Source organism: Strongylocentrotus purpuratus, unplaced genomic scaffold (assembly GCF_000002235.5).
Source record: "Strongylocentrotus purpuratus isolate Spur 01 unplaced genomic scaffold, Spur_5.0 spur5_scaffold_6, whole genome shotgun sequence".
Classification (NCBI taxonomy): Eukaryota; Metazoa; Echinodermata; class Echinoidea; order Camarodonta; family Strongylocentrotidae; genus Strongylocentrotus; species Strongylocentrotus purpuratus.
The window spans coordinates 4,731,188-4,756,100 of record NW_022145612.1 but is presented as its reverse complement, the minus strand read 5'-3'; the positions used below and the strand labels follow the sequence as shown (position 1 = coordinate 4,756,100).

Genomic DNA, 24,913 nt, shown 5'->3' with positions numbered 1-24,913 from the left:
ATGTTTTGTGAATACAGTCAGATCTTGTTGACAAAGGAGCATATGAAAATATTCCCCGAGTGAAATACCAATTATATTATCAATGCCATGAGGAAATGTATTTGCTGAATTGATCATTCAAATATTCCTGACAGTTTGTCATCAAAATTGTATTCATGTTCATGCATACATGTACATGCATGTGTACAAGTATGGAGTACATTTATGTTCAACACAAACATTACAGGGTGAGGCTATGAACTTCTACATGCAAACATAGCATGATATAGGTGCAATTCAATCCACCTCATACAAATTTTAACATTGTTGAGAATTTAAGCATATTGATCATGTATTTGATTTCATGAATGATAGATCAAGTTTCTTTTTTATTTTAAACAAAATGTCAGTCTTACATAATTGACTTAGAACTACCCTATTTATTCTTTAGCTTACCCACCCAACTGAAAAACATACATGTACATTTCAGGCACGTAGCCAGAGTTTAATGTGTTTTTTTTTTTGGGGGGGGGGCACATCGATCGAGGTCTAAAAAGGGGTCTAAAAAAGTTCAACCGATCTTGGAAATTTTTAGAGCCCCCCCCCCCCCCCCCCCACGTGGCTACGTGCCTGGTACATGTACATGTAACTGTTCATTCTTAGTTCATGCATTGTCTAATAATAGAAGTGTAAACTCAACTGTTGTGTTTTACAGCATGGCTTAATTAGAGCATGTGTAACCACAACTTCATTGTCTCTCTTCTTGGATAGTAAGTTGGATGAGTAAACATAACTGCATATTCTCAGTGCATGGGGTATTGTAGGATAAGACCATGATTAGATAGAATCAATATGGTGTTAATTTGCAGGGATGATATTTGATATCGGGTGATTCAGGTTGTACCTTTAACAATCAGCTTAACATGGACATGCAGGAGTAGATGAAATTTATATTCTGAGTCTTTTAATAGTTCTAAGCTTATAAAAGAGTGGTAACATTTTGCCTTCATGTATACTAGCATACACAGCAAACCTCTCCCCTCCCTCTTCTTAGAGATGAGGATAAGTACTGGTGGGTGTGTCATAAGGAGAGATTGGTAAGTGTATTGCAAGGTTTTGGAAACATAAAAAAGATGACAACTCAACTACAAGTAAATCTTCCTGAAAAAAACCACATACAGGGGAAAACACTGCACACAGAAACAAATGTTTGACTATAAAATGGAAAATTGATCGATCAACCAAATTCCTTTCGAATTCGTACACGTAGGCCCCCTACCTTCATTTATTATTAGTCCCTCATATTCTTTGGCTATACTATGGAAAATAATAGAGAAATGATTTCCAATATGAAACTGCATTTTCAAATATTGGAGAATGATGAAATCTAAACTTAGTTGATTCACAGTCTGTATCATGGCATCATGCTGGTAGGGTCACTCTGGTTCTATGTACCCCACCCAGATCCCTGCTAAGATCTGAGGGGACTCTTAAAGGAGTCCCTATGACTACATTTTTCTGTCCAGAATTGTGTGGGGTCACTTTCCAAAATTGATGGAGCAGTATTCTCTATATAGAAAAATTCTTTAAATATATATTCATATACCTTGAATATAGTTGTATCTGAGTATTGAAATGAACTACTTGTTTTACTTTGATGTTACGTTTGATTTTCTTTTTTAATCCAAAAATTATCAACAATATGTGTTTGTGCCTGGAAATCTAAACTTTGGTACTCTTTGGTTCATCAAAATATAGTGATGGACTTGAAACATTTAAAAGCTAAAAAAAACCTGATTTGAATTCTATCGGCCTACTTATTCACAAATTAATGAGAAAAAATAATAATTTGTAATGGTATTTTTTGTTGTGCTCATTTAACACTGTGATGTCTCATCTAAGACACATGCAGTTATATATTCTTTTTAGCACATATTACAGTAAATTCTTCCAACCCCAAAGGGTTTAAATTCTGCCATGATTTGTCTCAAAAACAATCTCTAAGGAGGTACATAAAAACACTCATCTGGAGAAATTGAAACTGATCATTATTTCAACTGAATTTCAGTCTGATTCTTAGTGTCTAGACATATCAACATTCTTTCCTTTTTCTGTCAAAGTAGGCCTAAAGGTTGATAGAATTCTTGAATTCATTAAATGACAATAGATTGAGATCATAGGGGAATATTTGAATGGGTCAAAATATGTTTTTATGCTCCCTTGATTTAAAAGGAAATGGCCCTGTTGACATGTTTTTGCAAAATTCCTTCCAATGAAAGCATTTGTAACAATTCTTTTTTAAACTAAAATTGTATATGAATCTAATCAAAGAAGGAAATGAAATTATTATTGATAATTTCATGTAATTTGTGTATTTGAACACAATTTGCATTTGTATATAAAGGTCTGTATGTCATTACATAGGCAGGGTGATTTCCAAGATATATTAAAATGTACTTGCTTTCGTTCATTTTTCTGAAATACAGTTCACCCATCCATTTACTTCCCCCCCCCCCCCGTCCAATGGCCATTGTTGCTGTTTTTCACCCCCCCCCCCATACTAATAAAAACACTTTATTCAATATTTACCAACTCTTTACCTCCCTGTGCAGACATTGAATCTTTTATTTTCTTGTATCTATTTTGGATGTAGCTATGCTATCACAGACGATGCCTACAGGGACATGAGAGACAAGAATCGAGACCAGTGTGTCATCATCTCAGGCGAGAGTGGAGCAGGAAAAACAGGTGATTTATACCACCCTCTCAAGTCCAATGTCATGGGGGTTCCAGATTCATGTACCCCATGAGAGAGCTAATTTTAGGAATGAGTTCCTGTCTTGTCATGAGATTGGAATGCAGCGATGTTGTGCGTTTTCCATTTAATTTGACTTCTGTTTATCCCTGTTTGGTGTTTTTGATGTGAGATGATAACATTTGGGCCATTGCTGGCAGATAGTAATTTACTTTGCTTGATTAGGGTGCATTTTTACAACAAATATGGATGCTGACAGTTACTATTTTTTTTTTTTTTGTATCAGACATTAAAAAAAAATCAAGAAAATATGTAGGATATGATTGATGTTACTAATCAATTGTAGTTGAGAGGGATGTGGTATAGGAAAAGAGAGATATGGGTAAAAGGAGGGGATGGAGAGGAAGGGGGAGAGGTGGGAGAAGGGGGAGAGAGGAAGTGAGATAACAGGGGGAGAAAAGAGGAAAGGGGGAAGGGTGAGAGAGGGCAGGAAGGGGGAATAAGGGGAGAGAGAAACCGAAAGGGATAGAGGAAGGGAAGGAAGAGATGAGCAAGGAGAGGAGGGAGGAAAGGATGGCAGAAGAGGGATAGGAGGGAAGAAGAGAGATAGAAGGGGAGACAGACATATATTACGAATAGGTCTATGCCCTAATGTTTTCTTCCACAATAAAAATTCATTTATTTTCCTATGTTTCTTTCATGTGCACAGAGGCCAGCAAAATTGTTATGCAGTATGTAGCAGCAGTGTGTGGTAAAGGAGGAGATGTAGACACGGTCAAAGAACAACTCTTACAAAGCAATCCAGTCCTAGAATGTAAGTAACTTCATATTTTATTTTATTAATTTACTCAGAATTAATAAAAAATGGTTGATAGATTAGTGTTTTTGCAGGTGTAAGAGAGAGCTGCTGAGTAGAGAATAGTTGGCTAATATAACAGTTAATGTCATATCAGAGAGAGAGAGAGAAAAAAAAAGAGAGAGAAAAAGAGAGAGGAAAGGAAAGACAGAAAAATGATTAATTTTTTGGGGAGCTAAAAGAACAGCTTCTTCAACGACATCTTCAAGCGAATTGCAAACGAAGCTTCCAGCCTTGCTCATTACAACAAGAATATTGTGTACCTTGATGTAGAGATCACACACTTCTAGCTCTCAACAGGAGATTTAGTAATTTTTAACATTATGGTATGGTGAAATGCCAGAGGGACAATTTAGCTTGTCTTTTACATAATGTTGATACTTGTTAGCACTTTGGATAAAATATTACATATATTGTCCCCAAGAATATAAAATTACAAATTCAAAATAGTAGCCTTCATATCACCTAATTAAAACACATTAAAGTGTTGAGTAGTTGAGTCACTTAGTTAAATGTAGCTCTGAAAAGTTAAAGAGCTCAGGCAAATCGAAACAACTCTGATCATAACAGAACAGAACAGAATATAATAAGAATAGAACAAAACAAAATGAAACACAAGAATTAGACACCAAGATAGACACTCAAAACAACACAAACAAAAACCAAAAATAAAGGTCAAATTTATTTTCCCTGAGGAATTATGTCTTCCTATAGTTAATCCAAGAAGAACACCTTAAACTATATATAATATTTTTGTAATGTTGCTACATGTGTTTATATAAAGGATATAATATTTTCATTGACCTGTTGTCCATGGCCACACCAGGGAAACAGTTTACTTTACAAACATTGTATTCATGAAATTAGCCACATTTGCCTATTTTTGGTGTTATTCAAGGCTAGGCCACACAGACAACCACTCCAGCTTTTGTTTTCAATCATGAGTACCATGTATGTTTTGTATGTAGGTCAAACAAAAAGGGACCTTTCGCAGACTTATTCATTTCAAAGCTAATATTATCTTGCCTTATTTGCATTGGTTTACATATTAATGCAATGAGCTGCAATGGAGTAGTTAACTTTCAACAAATACAAAACACCTGTTTACTATTTCTAAACATGGTTGAGGGTGCGTTTAATCGACACTTTTTCACCCTAGAATCACGGTTTCTAAAGACGTTTAGTTTAAAACGCAATGCGTTCAAGCGATTTTTTCGTCGGTCGTAAAAATAAACGTGTTTGAAAACACAAACATGAAACGCTGAAAAAGATGCGTTTTGTATCATGATTCAAAAGAATCACGGTCGCTAAAATTCGATTGAACGGACGGAGTTCTCAATCATGATTGCATGACGAAGCCTCTTCCGGTTTGGGAAAAACCGCGCGCCCGCTTTGCATGCAATTTGCGTTCACTATACCATCGTGGCCTGTTCCGTTATGTTATTCCTTGTTTTTCCTTCTATCATTTTCTCTTTCTGTCTTTCCTTATGTTATTCTTTGTTTCTTCCTTCTATTCTTATGTTATTTTTTTTTCTTTCTATCACCTTTTCTTATGTTATTCTTTGTTTTTATCATTCTATCATTTGCTCTTTCTGTCTTTCCTTATGTTATTCTTTGTTTCTTCCTTCTATACTTATGTTATTCTTTGTTTTTTTTCTTTCTATCACCTTTTCTTATGTTATTCTTTGTTTTTTCCTTCTATCACCTTTTCTTATGTAAATCTTTGTTTTAAGCATTCTATCAATTTCTCTTTCTGTCTTTCCTTATGTTATTCTTTGTTTCTTCCTTCTATCATCTTCTCTTATGTTATTCTTTGTTTTTATCATTCTATCATTTGCTCTTTCTGTCTTTCCTTATGTTATTCTTTGTTTCTTCCTTCTATACTTATGTTATTCGTTGTTTTTTTCCTTCTATCACCTTTTCTTATGTAATTCTTTGTTTTAAGCATTCTATCAATTTCTCTTTCTGTCTTTCCTTATGTTATTCTTTGTTTCTTCCTTCTATCATCTTCTCTTATGTTATTCTTTATATTTATAATTCTATCACTTTCTCTTATGTTATTCTTTGTTTTAATCATTCTGTTACTTTCTCTTTCTATCTTTCCTTATGTTATTCTTTGATTCTTCCTTCTTTCACCTTCTCTTATGTTATTCTTTGTTTTAATCATTCTATCACTTTCTCTTTCTGTTCTTCCTTATGTCATTCTTTGTTCCTTCCTTTTTTCACGTTCTCTTTCTGTCTTTCCTTATGTTATTCTTTGTTTTTTCCTTCTATTTTTATGTTATGCTTTGTTTTTTCCTTCTATCACCTTTTATGTAATTCTTTGTTTTAAGCATTCTATCACTCTCTCTTTCTGTCTTTCCTTATGTTATTCTTCGATTCTTCCTTCTTTCACCTTCTCTTATGTTATTCTTTGTTTTAATCATTCTATCGACTTTATCTTTCTGTCTTTCCTTATGTTATTCTTTGTTTCTTCCTTCTATCACCTTCTCATTCTTTGTCTTATTTTTGCGATCTATGCTCAAAACAGCAGTCGACAGTCGGCCGTAAACAATTCCAGAAAGCGCGCGCCGAAGTTCCTGGGCCATACTGCGCAGTGTGATGCGCAGTGGTTTGGCTCGCAATGAGCTAGAATCAGCGTTGATGAAAAATCGCTTGAACGCAAACCGCAGTGACCTTGCTTTTTGTAACGGCGTTTTGAATTGTGATTCATGTTTGTGATTCTAGCTTCGAAAATTCGATTGAACGCACCCTGAGTAAGCTCGCTACCAGACAGTCAGGTGTGGTGTACTTTAAAGCTTTATTCACACAGGCAAGATAAACAGCCTCAAAAGCCACTTTGGCAAAATGAAATGACTAAAGCTTAGTGCACTTTAATAGACCATTTTCAAACTGTACTCAAATTTGTACATGTTTACCAAGCAACGAGCTAATACATTGACCTGTGATTTTTATTGCATAGTCTGAATGCAATTCGTAAACATTAGTTGTTGCTAGGTCATACAGCTCGATGACTTGCCCTACCTAGCAACATGAAATACAATTCATTTGCTGCCTGCAGAAGGCTGGAACTGCCATTGAGGATACATATCTGGCCTTTCTGTGGGCAGCCGATTAATAATTTGTAACAGGACAATGTAATATTTTGTAACGAAACACTTAGCAAAGACATTAAGATTGTTTACATTATGAACTTATTATGTTAAACACATATTTTGTAACTTATAACACACAGATACACGGAATTAAGCACTACTGGGGGCTTATTTTCTGCACATCATACTTTTTTGTTACTTCCATTTACCATTCATTACTCGTAAAATCATTTTATTTTGGCACAGCTCCTTTGAATTGTTCTTATACATGTTTTGATGCATCATGTGTGAACATGGCTAAAAATCTGCAAGCATTCCATACTGTAAAAAAGTATAAATCTACATGTAGATAGGGTGAACAAAAGAATCATGCACACAAACATGTATGAACGGATGTCATCTCTGTTCATGTTTAGCACATGGTTCAATAGCTGAAATCACACGCTCTGAAACTCACGCCTCATCTAAAATCTTATTTGCATAAATAGGAGAAAAAACATGTTCAGGAAGGGCCTAAACATTGCAGTAGTAGGTACACATGTATATACACTGTGAGGGCTTACGTGAACACTTCTCTTACAACTTTTTTTACTCATATATGCAAGTTACAATAAATGAAATCGTACTACAATGTATGAAGCTTTTTGTAGATGTTAGGGGAGGGGGTGAACATTGCTTAATATTGTTCTGGGCTTCTGCCATTTTTTATTTCCGGAGCGAAGGTAGTTTATTCTCTTGTCTAGTTTTCATTTACCAAAAATATCATCTGTTTGGAGCAAGAAGAGCATTAAATCAGATACTTTAACATAGAATTAACACCCTTCTGTCTCTGAAAAGATGATACACTCTGAGGCATAGACATTTTGTCATTTGTGAGAGAAATATTAAAGTAAGTTTCACAACGATGTATGTGCTATGCCATTGTTGGTAAATGTATTGTCATCATACTAGTTATCAATTACTGTGCACATAATGTCTGAATAATGTATTCATGTCATGAATGTTTGTAGGAGATAGGAGATCTCCTTTATTTCCTGATCCAATGTTGAAGTTTAAAGTTAATGTTTAAATGATAAAACATACATCCTATTATGAGCAAACAAAGCATAGTGGAAGTTGGTTTATGTTTGATCAATACTTCTTGTCTGTGGTATGAAATATGTCAGTTCACAAGGGAAGGCCGTGTTTTAGAAGAGAGCGTTTGTTTGCAGAACGTGGGTTTGTCTTGAATAGAGACATCCTTGGTTCATTTTTAAGAGATAAATCAAGAAGATAAATACCAAAGGTTGATCATTCCAGTCTCAAAAGAATGATCCAGGATGAAGCCTGCTCTAGCTCTTAAATTTGTCAGAGAGAGAGAGAGAGAGAGAGATAAGTCCGTTTGTTTTCAATCAACAGGAGTAAAATTCTCAATCAGAAATGTTTTTCTTGGTTATAATCTATGTAACAAATATGTGTTACTGAGTGTATACATATTTTGCAGACATCACTGTCCAAATATCTACCAGTAGATTAACAGTGAATTTGGATAGTTACAATATTTAATGCATTTGATTCATATGATGTTTAGGTATTCGAAAAATTGCAGATTATACATGTAGATGCCAGCAGAGAAGTTGTAGGGGGTCGTATTCATGAATAGCGGTCTTTATAACCAGGTATACACTGTAGGGCATTTTAAAACCTGATCAAAATTTGTGAAAAAGAAATTGCACCACGTACTACTGTGATATTCATAAATACATACATCAAAATGTCTTTCTTCAGTGCATACATTGGCATTACTGTCTTCAGTATTCAACAAAATATAGAATGCAGTTGCACAGTTTTGAAATTACTTGTAGCTGTTTCACATTATTTTTCCGAGGAAGAGAGGGTGGGGGGGGGGGGAGTTGAGAGGGTAGCCAAAAATAAATGTCCATCAATCTGAATTTGATATTTGCAGACATACATGGAGGCCAAATGTAATCGATGTTCCTGTATCGATTTCATCTTTGGCACATGTACATGTTTATCTCAAGACCGATACTGGGAAATCCTTAGATATCATATAGAATCACCATTGGCTGCTCAAAATATACCAGTACATGTACCGGTATGTTTCCAACTTGTTTTAATAAAATTGTATCATTAATGGCATTTATTCAATTCAGAAAGGAATGAATAGAAGGGTTACTCTTTTTCCTACCGTGCATGCATAATCATATTCACACCAACACTTACCACATTAAAAAAAAACCTAGAATATAATAGAGTTCCCGTTTTAATTTCATTCCTGGTGTATCTGATACTGGTAAGTCCCTGAATCCCATACGGGATTATCATTAGCTGCTCAATGTTCTCTTACAGGATACTTTCACTCAACTAGGGATTACGGGATGTCAAAAGAATGACTGTTAAAGGGATTCCTCAAGATTGAAAAAATTGCCAGAAGCTTTATTTTCAGTTATTGGGCCTAAAACCTCTTTCACACAGGATCTGCGTAGAGTTGCGTAGTGTGGCGTACTGAGTACGTATCTTGTGCCTAGGCACCACTTACCTACGGCGTATGCAACTGGCGTACTTACGTGTAAGGTTGCATATAACAGGCGCAAGGTTGCGTGCATTTACATGTATGTAGGCCCGACGTAAAGGGTACTTGGGTGTGCAGGTAGGATTTAGGACGCCTTTTTACGCTTTTACTGCTTTGTCAAACTTGCTTGAGGAAGAGACTATTGCGTAGGGTTACATACATGTAGTGCTGCGTAGAAAAAGCGTACTTTCTGTGTCTAGTGTATACGCCGAAAGTACGCGAACAAAATTAAACATCCTTTTCGCGTACCCTATTGCGTCCCCCAGCGTATACATGTAGTTACGTAGGCCAGCGTAGTCGGTGCTCAACACTACGCAACTCTACGTAAGGCCTGGTGTGAAACCCGCTTTAGAAGTGGGTGGAAAACTGAAAGCAAGAATGCGTGTACTGTTCATGAATGATTAGCATTATTGATGAAATGTAGAATATTATTCCTGTACAAAGTAAAACCGATCTGCAGGGAACAAAATACGTAGAGGAACAGCGTGGAAGTCAGCTCTGGAAAACTTTGTAGAACTATGAAAATCACAAAAAGAATATTTCTGGTACTACAGTGTAGTACAGCAAATATGAAAAGGGCTCCTTAGTAATTTCAACATTTAAAAATACCGGTACGATGATGGTCTGTATTCTATGGTAATTTCTAAATGCTACTGATTGAATTGGAAATGAAATGAAATTAATAAATTATTAATTACCATAGCCATTAATTATTGTCATCCTCTTTTAAGTGCGTTTGTGCATTTGTTCAATCAAAGAACAAGTCAGTTTCTGTGAGATGGTCAAATTTGTTCAAAGTATAATTTACATTTTATATTTCTCTGTATTTGAACTTATAGACCATCATTATTCTGTAATTCACTAACTAATATTTTTTGCAGTATGCCTTTAATAATATGAGTATCTGTGGGGTGACTCACTGTTGAGCAAGTTTATAATTGGACGGCTGTCTGGATCTTGGTAGACAATACAAAACTAAAATAATGGGTGGTATTTTGTGGGAGATAACTTGAGATTTATTTTTGCTTGTACAAGAAGTTGTCAATTTGCAAAGACAGTTTACATGATGAATCTCTTAAACATGTCAAGAGGATGTATTTTGATCACTCATTGTCATTATACTGTCAATCTTGTTAGCTTTGGGGGTAACTCTGGATAATTTATTATTGTTAGGCTTAGTAACTAGACAGACAGGATACACTTTGACAGTTATCCTCCATCAACTGTATCCATAGAGTTACAAACCTAAACAAATGTCATTAGTAAAATTGACACATTTTGTAAACCCTTAACTGCTGAATTAGTTAATTCCCATAGTAGGTCCATGGTTATATACAGTAGCCACCCAGTTTCCATAGGCAATAGGTTAAGCAGAAAATCTTTTGACCCCAATATGGTATACTAATACATGATATGAAAGCTGGTTTTGGGTACAGTTTACATGTAAGTTTGCCTTCTGCATACCTTCAAGAAATAGGCAATACAAAACTATAATGACACATTTTGTAACCCCTTTACTGCTGAATTATTTAATTCCCATAGTTATATTACAGCAGCCACCCAGTTTCCATAGGCAATAGGTTAAGCAGAAAATCTTTTGACCCCAAGATGGTACACTGAAGTGCTAGTTTTGGGGTACAGTATAAATGTAAGTTTGCCTTCTGCATACTTTCAGGAAATAGGAATAAAGCATTTGTTTACATGGAACAATCATTTTAGTATTTTTTGTAAACAAGTTGTGAATAGCTCACAAAAAAGTCCACCGACCTACACAATATTAGACAAAATACTGAGAGGCTTTATATGGCTGTTTATTGTACATGTGGGCCTACATATGCAGTGAAGGGTGGAGTAGCTGGGCCATTGTACTTTGACACTATGAGCAAACAGAACATTTCAAATATCAGTTAATACTCACTCAGAGTTAGGTAACAGTGATAATAATAGGTCAATGGTCTAAAGAGTAGCAGCAGTCTGAGCATTTTACATCATAGCCTAAAATATACACAATTTAACTTCTTTTGATATACATTTGTGTGCAAAATATAGAGTAATGAAGACATGATAATCATTGTCTCAGTTCCATAATTGAATAGTTGTAACCAATTTTGAATAGATTAGTAGTAAATGGTGGGATTCAAACAGCTTTTGAAATTTGATGACTAATGATCGATATAGTCATTTACACATACAAGCTCATATTAGTGCACCCACATTGAATGCTCTTCAGCAGATGCATAGTCCATGTTCATACACAGGCAATGATAATTTTAATTAAAGTGTTACAAGTATGTAGAAGGCGTTTGCATAGACTTTTGAAACATCAACTCAAGGCAAATTCTGTAGCCTTGTCCATCATATATTGAATTATACGAACATGACAAATTGACAATTTTGTACAATCAGAACTTAATTTCTATATGATACAAAGTAGAGTATTGAAATTACTCTTAAGTCTTTGAAATCATGTTTAGACACTCCAACTCATATATGTAGCAACAAATATTTTCATGTGTATGTTTTATATATGTACTTTGCAACAGTTGCATCCTACCCAATTTAAAGACAGATTTATGCACAATTTCACCATTTTCACTTTTATATTGTCTGCTAAAAACCCAGAAGGGCATTACAAATGATATGAGTAAACACTGTTTTTCGCTCTTAATTAGCAGACAATATGAGGTTGAATACTGCCTTCAATATACACCAGGCTTCTACTGGGCCTAAACTGAAATGTACTCAATTATATTATGAAAATATTGTTTTTGATTTTGTTGATTTGTCACTTTGGTGTATATGTGTGTGCATGGTATGCAAGCGAAGAACAAATTATTCTAAATTTACCAAGACAGTAAATCAAGCGTACAGTACATCCCAGGATTAGCACAGACAGTGAAAGTGAGTCAGCCCAATCAAAACAGACACGATTCTCATATCCCGTCAAGATACTTCAATGTTCCCTGGGCTGGAATACCTTCCAGAGATATACAAACCACCTCAACATTACAAACCTCTGATGATTCATAGTGACTACCTCTCATCTCTTTAAAGATCCAGTTTAATTTCGGTAATGAAAAGTAAGTCAAGAGTGTTTTTGGGAGAGATTTATCAGCTATGGGTTGAAATATTTTGGACATTGCCACCAAGTTGCATCTGACAAAATGAGAAGTTCTTTTCTATAAAGACAAAATAAGAAAGATTAATAACTACCAATTTTTTCACTCTAACAGCTCAACCTTCCTCTTCAAGCATGCATTTTACCCATTACCATTTCTTGCCTCTGCAAAGGTTTGGTGATGCCTTTTTTTTGTATGTTTAATCTGCCACTCGGGTAATTTTGAGCATAGCTTCATCTGAGACTGAATTATAATCTTCTCAGCATTTCTGTCATTACCATGACAACAGTTTCCTTCATCGACAGATTCTCGATTCCTGTACACCCTCTCTCTCTCTACTCTTTCTCTTCTCTTTCTCTTTGTCACTCTCTCCCTTTCTCTTCCTTTCTGTTTCATTTTTTTCTCTCTCTTTCTCTCTCTCTCTACCTCCTCTCTGTATTTTCCAATGTCTCTCTTTTCCGAATGTACATGCAACACTTCAATATCATGATGAAATATATTGAAATTGCATTTGCCTTCAAAAAAAAAAAAATCAAAAAAATGATGCCTCTAGTGAGGCTCCAGATTGAGGAGATATCTTATCAACAAGTCCAAGGTTTCTGCCAGATCACCTCGCATGGAGCAGAATAATATGTTGAGCAAATAAGAATTGTAATCATAACCTCTGCGCACTGAGCTACAGGCTATGAATTAATCAATAATACATTTCAATTATGATGTGTGATGTGGTGATGGAGCATGGCATCATGGAGACACCATGCTGGTGATGATGGTGGATGTATGAAGAGAGTGATGATTCATCATAAAGATGACAGAGGCCGGGTCATGGTAGTGGTGGATGAGGAGAAGCAAAGGTGGCATTCGCACTAGAGAAAATTTATCCCAAATTCGTCTAGCGAAACAAAGAATCCTTGTATATCAATTACCCCTACTCGAATGACAATATCATTGAAAGGAACATATATATAAGGAACTATACATTATGTTTTATGTTTTGAGCCAGAAGGGCATTAAATCATATGATTTTATGCTGACTTAATGTTCTTCTGGCTCCAAATAGATACAGTGTATGGGGGCATTTCTCAATCACAATACTGCAACTGGCTGGTCATATCAGTGCATGCTTAAAATATGCCCCAGTCTGTTATGAACTCAATTTTTGTCTTTTTACACAATATTCATAGAGCTGATAGACATTGATTCACCCAAAGTTTCTCTACAATTTTCACATCATACACTATTTTTCTCATACATTAAGAACTATTGTATTGCTATCTAGGACGACAACAATTTGTAATGTGACATTCAGACAAGAAAAATATGAAGTACATGTGTTTTCATTCGGACGTTTGATAAGTTTTGTTAGTCTAAAAGGGGGTATCATAGACGTTTGAGGTCATGGTGATGTGGTTGAGAAAGAAATGATGATGGTGGTTAACTCTTGTGGTGGCCTCCTGTGTTGACAACAATGCTTGTGGGGAAATCATAGTCTTGGAAGTTGGTGAAACTGATCTAACCAGTGAGAAAAAAATATAGCCTAATGATTTATTTATCTTGAAATGCGAGGTCTGAAGAAGAAACGAAAGCAGTATTTATTACTGCTGAGTGGTGACTTGTTCAGCGTAAAATTAATTCTTTGTGAGATTTTCTAGGTGAATTTTTGTTTTTAATCTTCAACATTTTCCTTTGCTCATTTTGGTCACCTAAAACATTTGAAAAGATCTTTTGAAGTACTGATAATATTATCATATTACAGGAAGTATGAACATACGATCTATCCAAGTAAATATCTACTTTGTAAAGGAGCCCTACCAAAAGAACATACCAGTAATGAACTTTATACTGGATAAGAAACAAAGACCCCACCAGTAGTCTGATGAAGTGGTGAATCTATTGTACAACTATGATTCAAGTGTAATCTTGTCAATAATGATGTTCATTTCTACATCTGTTCTGAATCAGTTTTGTAAGATAATGAACAATTATGATCTGATTTTGCATTGTTAAAATGAAAAATAGATCAAGAGATTTTTTTCATTCAGCAATAGGCTTTAAGAAATATTTTTATCTTGTATTACAAGTAGGTTTTTAAAATTATAATATGTACTTACCATGTACTACTATTTTGTAAGTGGGACCCTTGATATTTCTTATTCTTTCTAGTTTTATCATAACACACATTATCTTTTTGTTCTTTTCAGCTTTTGGAAATGCAAAGACAAGCAGAAATGACAACTCATCAAGATTTGTAAGTATCAGTGCATTTAAACTATGTTTATATGATCTCTACAGTCTTTTCTTTTATATCTCATGCGTAGGGATGATATTGACCTATTATCAAGGAAGGTGATCTCATATGTATGATCTGACATTTTGATTACCTTGGTTACTGAGAAAGAATTGAAATGCCAACTTAGTTCTGACTATAAGGCTGGTGGTAGTCATAAAGCATCATTCAGATATGACACGGCAAAACTGCTGCATTTTTTATAACTTAAAGTGAAATATAATTAACATTTCTGTATCTCATACTTAGAGCTGATTGAAAATGTGCAAGACCTTTAGTAAATTATCTTTTTGGAGTTAAAAGGGTCTTTAGCTCATATACTATAACATACATTTAGAGTTAACGCCCTTCTGGCTCTGAACAGATGAAATATAGATGTCTTCTATTAAAACCATCAGACTACTGTTTGTTTCTTTGTTTCTTATCCGGTATAAAGTTCAAAGTGTTTTTATGGGAGGGCTCCGTCACATAGAAAATATTTATTTGAATAGATTGTATGTTCATACTTCCTGTAATAGGATAATGTAATCAGTACTTCAAAAGGCAATCTGTTTACCAAAAGGCAATATTTCAAACACGTAGCTTCAGATGCATGATTGAAATATAATAAACATGTAGTTGTCTTCTTCAATATGAAACTAGATCCCGCGTGTAAGAAATCATGAGATGTGACACAATTCCTTCGACGTAGTACATGTAATTAGTACAGATAGTTATATATTCACATGTATAGACGTGGTCATGATAGTATGGTCGTTGTAGATATGTTATGTGTTGATGGGAACAGTTTTTATGATGTAAAGAAAAATAAAATAATAATCATTACATGTATACATGGATTTATAATTTTCCTTTATGATATTAGTTTTCATGGCCCCTCACCCCTAAGAAAAAAAGAGGCAAGTGCCAACACTGAGGATAAACATTAAATAAAGTCTTTGGGTATCATTTGGTAACACTGCATTTTTTCATTGAGCCTTATTTTAGATAATTAAGGAATAGCTAGAATGTATGGCACTCATAAATATGGTATGGAACTGCTATCGATTTAATGATTATCGTGCTGTGTGTTGTTGCAGTTAAGAAAACTATGAGTTGTGTAGGAAAGGCTCTTTTTAAATTCTCATGAAACTTTCTGATGAGGTACATTATAATGACCATAATGATAAACACGGTCTGGTGATTAACAACAAACCTATTAATTTGGGGTATGTCTGTAATAATGTACATAGCACTTTTATCTAGAAAAACCATTAATGATTATAGGAAATGCTCTACTTCATTAATGGATTGTGTAAAACCATTATCCAAATAGCTTGGCTTGGAACGGATGATTGACAAAGTGCCCGCTAAAAGCATTTTTTAATGACATATTAAGATCATAACATGTAGCCTGAGCTGAGGTGATAGGGTTTATAGACTGTCGTAACAATTTTGTAAAATTAGAACTACACTCAATTATAATGTATTAATATTTTTCTCTTTTCAGGGAAAGTATATGGACATAGAGTTTGATTTCAAAGGTGATCCGGTTGGAGGTGTTATCACAAATTGTAAGTGAATCAGGAATATATAAAAATCATTAAACAGTATCAGTCAATTTTTCAAAGTAACGTAACAAACTTGTGTTAAAATCATGTTCGAATTGAATGAAAATGTTGAATAGATGTTTATGAAGAGATAAAGTTAAGAACATACATTGATTGTGTAGATGGAATAAGGTAACATCTGATACTTAGAGGGAATCTGGATGCTTTTTATACTCCAACATCGGTACATTTGACCCAATAGATTTATCTACCCTTTCCTGGGGGAAGAATGGGATCAGGGTACAAGTACTGCATTTGCTCTCTTTTAAAGCAAATTCAAGATTTATGATTTATTCACGTATCTTACAAAACTTCCATGCAATTTGAATAAGAAAGACTTTTCTGTTTTGTAATGTTATTTTTGTTATTAGTGGCATCTCTGTCTTGTATTTTCGCCCAGATTTATTGGAGAAATCTCGAGTGATATCCCAGCCTGAAGGAGAGAGAAACTTTCATATATTCTACCAGCTTTTATCAGGAGCACCAGAGCTTTTGATGCGTAAGTTTTCTAAAAGAAAAACAAATATTGGACTCTTTGAATGTTCATCTTTATCTGTGCCAGGGTCTTTCTCTGTCTACTATTCGAGCACTTGCACCTCCTTGTATAAGAAGTGGTTGTTTACAAAAGACTTTGATATTTAATGCCCTTTCACAATTTATTCTGCATATCATGTAGTTTACACCTTGAGTAATGTTTAGAAGTACATTAATGGCTTTGTGTTTCGTTCATGCCTGATCTGTAAGAGGATGAATTGAAAGACGTGAATATTGAGCTTGGGATTTGAAAGAAGGTGATAAAATGCTTGAAAAGTATACAAACATGTTGATGTTCACCACAAAGTAAAGGTGTAATCTAAATAATGGCTTTAATGATGCATGTATTATTGAGGGGCATTGTGTGTGTTTTACAACCATCACGCCCTTTCCTTTTCTCATGTCTTGCATATCAAATGAGGCATGCCTGATTGTAAAGGGAGATGTGATGTATTATTTCACAGGTCGTCAATTCTTTTCAGAATATAATCTAGGTCAATGTAGGCGATGAGGGAAGGCCTTATATTCATACATGCATGCGTGCACCTCTAAAATAGAAGAGTGAAATATTTTGTTTGAAGTGATGCTAATTACAGGGGAGGATAGCATTCTGCCACACACAATAATATTGTGGGCGAGGCCTTCATATTCAACACAGTATTGTCAAGCATAATTAGCATAATATTTGAGATTGCCCCCACAATATTAGGTCAAAATAATAGTGAAATTAGGTTTATTTTATAAATAGTGAAATGCATGTATTTGATTGTTTTTAAGTAGGTATTGATTGACTGAGTGATTTATTTTGCCTACAAACAGACAAACTCCTTACATGTTTATGAGGGACTTGGTAACTGAGGGTTGAAGCCTATTTATTGTGAACCATTGCTTTCTCAATTTTATTTTTGGCAATTGAAATTAAAACAAAACAATAAAACATCTGAGAAGTACAAATCGAGTTAGCTAGCTTAAATTCATACAGAGAATTGCTAAATTAATCTTTCGTTCGTGTCTCCTTAGATCAAGATAGTTATGTAAAGTTCCTTAATTAAAATTAAATTAAATTAAAATAAGTTCATCCATCGCCCGATTGCTGCAATGATCGTTTCATTAAAAAGGGCCAGGTCTTCATCTGTGCAACCCGGCCGTTCCGCCGCACTTCAAGATGTGGTCCATCGTCTGAGTCTCTCCTCAGTCGCAGAGAGTAAATTAATGATGAGACATAATACACTTGTTGAAGATTGTGCTCAGACTTTTTCTTTGGCATTCAGATATAACTAGTGATGGACATGATGGTTATCACTAAGTCTCATCTTTCCTTCCATATTCTTAACTTGTAGATGAACTGGAATTGAGTCGTAATCCTGAAGACTACCATTACCTCAGCCAAAATGGATCACATGACACCAGTAAAATCAATGATAGAGATAACTTTGCTATTACACAGGTAAATAAACAGAATACTTTCACAAAATTCCTATGAACATTTTTTTTGCCGTGTATTGATTGTTTATCCTCAGAATATTGTCAAATGTTATATTGTAACATATTTCTGTTGGCATGAAAGATAGAAGTAGTATTCAGGGCCTCTTTGATGAAAAAATTTAGGTGGGGCACGGGCAGATTAGAGTGTATTGGTGTGTGTCACTGTTCTTGGAATTTTAGAGATTACACATTTCCAACCATGTACTTCTATTTTCATCCGATTGCCAAGTGCTGTCGCTGAAATATCATTTGGTCTGCAACCAAAATATGAGATTCTATTTAGCAAATGGTTTATCTGATGTGGGGTGGGAAAAAACACTTCTTATTTTCTTTCATTAAGTGAAAAACAGGAGATGCATTGATATTAGCCAAAGTGAATATATCCTGGTGTGAAAGAAAGATAAGGAGAGGTTGATATATCCAGGTGTTGGGATTTGGGAGATACATTTCAAATATACCGTGACCTGTTTGTGCTGTATTCATGCAGGATTAGCAGCTCTCCTGGAAATGAGGAAAGTCCATTGAAAATGAGTTTCCTTTTTTTATAGTCAGGGGCAAGTCAAGAAATTTTTGAGGAAAATCATTCACCGTAGGAATTACTGTGATGGCTTTATTAGTGTACCTGTATCACATGCCTTCTTGAATGATCCTGAAATTTGTTGGCTGCCTGCAAGAAAGTTGTTATTGCCATTGAAAATACCTAGCTCTTTAACATGGGCTTCTGGAAATAGCGTTTTCATGAAATGCTGGGAACCATGTGAATGTGAAATCAATAAAAATGATTACTCTTTAGTCATTAAATATAGTGATGTAATCAAGAACAGACTTTGTTATGTGAGACCCTACACAACCAACACACTTCAGAGATTTACATGTTGGCTATGAGACTTCATTAGAAATGCATGATTTAAACAATGTTTCTTTTAGATCAACTCGTTTCTTGCCCCCAATTATTTGATATGGTGCCAAGCATGATTAATCCCATTATGCAAAGTTTCCCTTGTACCAGCCAGTTTGCCCGTTTGAGTAGACTGGAGGTGGAGAAACAAGGGACTGCTTAGGTTTAAAAACTAATTAGGAAATTAGGGATTAACAGAATATCATTCAATTAAACAATGTCCACGCAGTGCCTGAAAAAGAGAGAAAACCTCTCAACGTTTGTACTTAAAGGAAGTTACATTTAATTAACTAAGTTAATGAATGTCAGTAAAGGGTCACCCTTTGACATTTCTTCTCACATATGATCATGTATTTTGACACTTCTTTATATAAAACAAGAGAAATTAAACAGTTATGAAACAGTTACACTGTTTGTTTTTTCACTTGATTTTCATCTAGGAAATCAAATTATGTATTGTACTACTATCCTGATATATGATGCTCATGCAACAAATCCTCTTTATCAAATAATGGGCTTGCATGAAAAGCAGTTTCTATGAAAATACATGTAACCTGCATTCTCTTTTAAATAATTGAAATACATGTACTTTGTTTGTTCAAGTAGTATATCCAATGACCAGATAAAAAAAACGAGTTCATTGTCTACATTGTATGTGTATGAATGTTTGTCTTGCCTTTTTGTCTTGCCTTTTTGTCTTGCCTTTTTGTCATTGTAAATGTAATTTTAAATACAAGTAGGAAATAGGCAGAAACTAAAAATAAACAAAGTAGGAAGAGACTGATGTAATATAGTGATGCGGATATTAAGGAGTGTTCTGTTATGTTGACATTTCAGAAAGCCATGCAGATCATTGGGTTTGCTGACGAGGAGATCTTAGGTGTCTACAAGCTCTTAGCGAGCATCCTCAAACTGGGTAACATCAAGTTCAAGAAGTATGTAACCCACAACGGAACAGAGGGAGTCAAGATCATGAACCAAGAAGGTGCGTTCTTCCTTCTTTTCCTACTCCTCCTTTTCCTTCCTCTTCTCTCAAAGCTTATTCATCTTGAGCTAGGAGAAGATGAAAGGTGCTGCAAATATAGATTCATGAATCCTAAATGGTAGCCTATTTAGGGGGTACAACTGGTCCTTACCTCCCCCATTTTTTAACCCAAGTGGCACATCTAAAGCTCACCAAAGAAAAATGTGTTCACCATAACTGGGTTCATGGCTCCCTTTCACATTTGCGACCCAAAGGCACCTGTCTTTTTTCCTGCTTGTCAGAAAGTTTCAGAAATTTACAAATTGTGCTCCCCCCTACAAAATCCTGAATCCACCCAGATTAAAACTCTAGCCAACCATATGACAGACACCTTGATTGAAACGAACATTATTAAAGACCTTGCAAACAAATTACTGTGTACCGATGGTGTTTGATCTGTTCAAAGTGCAAATAATTTTTAGGTAGTTATGAAAGTTAATATTGAGTGTCCTTAATAGATGACCAGTAGGTTGTTTAATGAAGGCCCATTCAGATATTACACAGCAAAACTGCTTCATTTACACATTTAAAAAATGCAGCAGCCTTTTTTGCGGCGGTTTATCATGTCATATCTGAACGAGCCTTAAGAGTTAAATGCTTTATTGTGGACTTTGGATATTGATACAGCTTTAGCCCACTTGACATTCAATATAATGGCTGGCTTTTTCTAGTGGCAATATACAATCTAGGGCAAGGTTTTGGGACTAACTGCAACAGGAGGCAAATAACAAAAGTTTGAAGAGTAAAGAAACTTGGAAAAAATTGATGTAGGTCCTCTTTGTTTAATATCTTTCTCTCAAAACCATCACCCGCAGAATAAATGGCTTTTTTCTTCTTTTATGAAGCCTATACCTGTTCATAAAATGCCCCAAAGCAATCATCTTTGTTCTTTCATGTTTCTTGGAATGTAACATATGTTCTTTGTTTGTGAAACACTTACAGTACTTATTTTGACACTCCATGGCTAAGCAGTGAATCTCAGTTTTTATGTTTCCTTCATGTAATGAATGAGAGATTTCAAATGATAATGATAACAATATGCTGTTCTTATATAACCCATATCACATTATGATGTAACATCTCTAATTGTTTCTAAAGGACATTGGGGATTATTATCCCAGCTGTAGCTCTGGCAAATAATACATTATCATTTTTTAATTTAAAAACTTGACTTAAACAAAAAAAAGAAGCATAAAACTTCGATATTTTTTATTTAAAATTGGACAAATTTGTATCTCTCACTGACAGAAATGGACAGTGTATGTGACCTGTTCCAGTGTGAACGTCACAGTGTAATGGGGGCCCTTACCAAGCGGACGATGTATGGGGGCAAAGGTGACAAGGTCACGACCACCCTGAGCGCATCTCAGGCATTCTATGCTAGGGATGCCTTGTGTAAAGCCATCTATGATCGGCTATTCTCATGGATTGTCAGGACCATTAATGAGAGTATCAGGGTAAGTCAAGTAAACGCACAAAGTTCTTAAATCTTGTATTGGGGGTAGGTAGGTGTAGGGATGAGGGTGTCAAAGGCCCATAGTGTGGCCAAGGCATTCCATGCCAGTGACGCACTGTAAATTAAGCCATCTATGATTGGCCATTCTCATAAATTGTCAAGACCACCATCAGAGTATCAGGGCAGGTTCTTGGTGAGAAGGACTCATTGAGTACTTAAGCTGGTATGCCTGTGAAGGATGAGGGGGTTGAAGAAAGGATACATGTTATTGCATTCAGATTACATATCTCTTAGATCATATCAGTGTTTCTGTCTACGAAATTATGTTCCTTTTAGAGATTGAAGGCTACTTAAAAGAGACATGTTCATGACTATGGCATGGCTACAGAAGCTATCAATTAAGTAATTTGCTTTGCAGCAATTCCACATCTATGTCTGAAAATGAAAATTTACACCACTAATACCATGATATGAATGATGAATCACTTTTAAAGCAGGACCATTGGTTTCATGACATCCTAAATTGTGCTCATGTATGGATAAGCCTGATGGCCGATGCCATGAGTATTCATCCTTGATGCATGGAAGGTGATATAGCTTATAAACAGACCACATAAACAGACATGTTGAATATTTGGCATATCATACCCTCATCTGTGCCAAGACAATCTAGAAAGGCTGTTATCTTTGTCCTTACCTTGGTGTCAAAAACTTGTTTATGCAATGACACTATTCCTGATGGAATATTCACATCATTTGTTTTCCCTTCCTATTTCTGTATATTTTGTTTCCTTATTATCTGCAGGTGAGAAAAGGGGCTGCCAAGAAAGTCATGGGCGTACTGGACATCTACGGGTTTGAAATCTTCAAGGTAAGATGATATCTATTCTCTACTTCAAATTAGATGGAGCTTTCTACTTTCAGCCTCATCATTTATCCTAATGGGCATTTCTTCCAAGTTATTGTTTTGATCCATTCGTACAGTATGTTGTGTTAAAGGAAATGACCTTGTATCACTTGTGAAGTTAGCTTTGAACTGTATCGTTTTCTTTTCATTAGATAATATAACTATAATGTTAAAGGCGAAGAAAAGAAATGGGGGAAAATGCCAAATGATTATTGATCAGGGCAACAGACAATATATTCAAGATTAATGAAATGCTAAGAGGTACTGAATGACATGACAAAAAATAAATTAGAGTTCGCCTTCAGAGGTTTTGGGAAGAAATGTCGTTTGATTTTAGTGATTGGTAAAAAGGTTCATTGTCACTTCTTAAGATTTTAAGAGACATTATTTGTAAGTGCTATTCTTAGTGCTAAGTCACACCAATGAGACCAAGACCAGACTCACAACAGACCAAACAAACAATTGTGTTTCCAGGAATGGCCAAAAATCTGTCAGTTTGGAGTTGGTGTAGAGTCTAGTTAGCGGTGTGTCCGGTACTAAAAATTGTATTCATAAGGGTAAGACATCGTTATTCTGTTATTTACATGACACAGAAAAACTACTTTGAGCAGTTTATCATCAACTACTGCAATGAGAAGCTTCAGCAGATCTTCATAGAGCTGACGTTGAGAGAGGAGCAAGAAGAATATATCCAGGAAGGCATCGAATGGACACACGTTGATTACTTTGATAATATCTCTATATGTGATCTCATTGAGAAGGTGAGTTGTCATGTTAATCGCTTAGCTCTGTACATGTCTCACTAAGGGTGTGTCCTTGTTTGCCTTAGCTGCTGTATGTATCTCTAGCTACTGTTGTCTGTGTGTTCAGGCTCAAATTATCATCTCTCTATCTTTCTTTCACTCTCACAAATGTTTCTCTTTCTCTTTCGCTCTCTCTCTCTCTCTCTCTCTCTCTCTGTTTTTATATCTCTCTGCATATTGCAGTCTCCATCTCTACATCTGTCTTTCTTCTCTATATGTCTTTTTATCTTTCTTTTTCCTTATGTCCGTCTCTTGGTCTCCTTCTTTGATTTACTCCCCTTCCCTCTTTTTTCTCTCCCTCACTCGTTTTCCCTCATTCATCTTTCCCTCCCTTTCTTTCTTTCTTTCTCTCTCTCTCTCTCTCTCTCTGTCACTGTCTCTGTCTCTCTCTTTCTCTGTCTGTCTGTCTCTCTCTCTCCCTCTCTCCCCTCTCTCTCTCTCTCTCTCTCTCTGTCTGTCTCTCTGTCTCTCTCTCTCCCTCCCTCCCTCTCTCTCTTTGCCTCCCTCCCTCTCTCTCTTCTATGACATCATATCATATTTCATTGTACTTGGATATGCTGGTACGTACATGTACAACCGATCTTTTCATTTGCTGTGTGATCACATCTATGACAAGGACGTCTCATCTATGACAAAGGCTATTCATGTATATCAATAGATGATGTACACATAATAACAGAAATCCAAGATAGAATGTATGCGAGAGAATTCTAGTTTTGATCTTTGAATAGTGATACTCAGGCCCATGATGAAAAGCCAATCTAATTTGGAGGTCTATTTTTTTTCCATCTTAATAACACCTTTTTATGTGTAAATGTACATTAGCTTTGTGGCTTCTACATGTATGTATGTCAGATATTCACAATATTTATCCTTCCAATCTGTCAGTGTGTGTTTAAACTATTAATGCTTCATTAATATTATTTGCTCCTCATTATTTTATTCTTCACACACATGTAGCTTGCACTTTTCTCATTTTGCTTTGCCATTTTCTTTAAATGCTTCATTATTTTGCAATCATTAATGTGTCGATCAATATAAAAGGAGAGAGAAGATGAGGTGAGTATAGAATGCTATAGAGAAGTAACTTTGTTTCCATCGTGTTAGAGTTTCCTTTGCATGATTGTATGTTGCATAAGTATTATCCTCAATGATCCTTTAATCATAATTTAAACAATGTCCTTTTAGACCTTCAAAACATTGTATACTCTGCAATTTCATCTCATATGTTGATTTCAATAACAGTTTAGTTTATAGTTCACTCTTTCAGCATGCAAAAACATGAAGTACTTATCTGTTATTTCCTCCTTAAAAAGGAGATATATGCTTGCCCATATTTTCATGATAAAACCAACCAACTTTCAACTGATTTGAATGCCTTAGAATCAAGATAAAAATAGAAAGCTTGCGTGGTTGGGAGTAATGTATACATTGTACTGAAACTAAGCTACAATCAAACTCTCCATCTGGATGCAGTACGGTGATACATACATGCATTCTTTGGTTTCCAAGGTTACAGAGTATGAAAGAAGAACTGAGCTCATATGTGTTAAA

General features: G+C 35.2%; 1 protein-coding gene across 2 annotated transcripts in view; it reads left to right on the top strand.

Annotated features, from left to right (window-relative positions):
- LOC594811 (unconventional myosin-Ia) overlaps positions 1-24,913 on the top strand; it is a 77,298-nt gene that overhangs the window by 35,645 nt on the left and 16,740 nt on the right. For both annotated transcript variants that reach the window (XM_031000178.1, XM_031000179.1), the window contains exons 4-13: positions 2,633-2,727; positions 3,444-3,548; positions 14,578-14,624; positions 16,153-16,216; positions 16,653-16,751; positions 18,127-18,233; positions 20,007-20,154; positions 21,442-21,650; positions 22,455-22,520; positions 23,150-23,317. In XM_031000178.1, the coding sequence (XP_030856038.1) occupies positions 2,633-2,727; positions 3,444-3,548; positions 14,578-14,624; positions 16,153-16,216; positions 16,653-16,751; positions 18,127-18,233; positions 20,007-20,154; positions 21,442-21,650; positions 22,455-22,520; positions 23,150-23,317 (1,108 nt within the window). The remainder of the gene's footprint in view (positions 1-2,632; positions 2,728-3,443; positions 3,549-14,577; positions 14,625-16,152; positions 16,217-16,652; positions 16,752-18,126; positions 18,234-20,006; positions 20,155-21,441; positions 21,651-22,454; positions 22,521-23,149; positions 23,318-24,913) is intronic.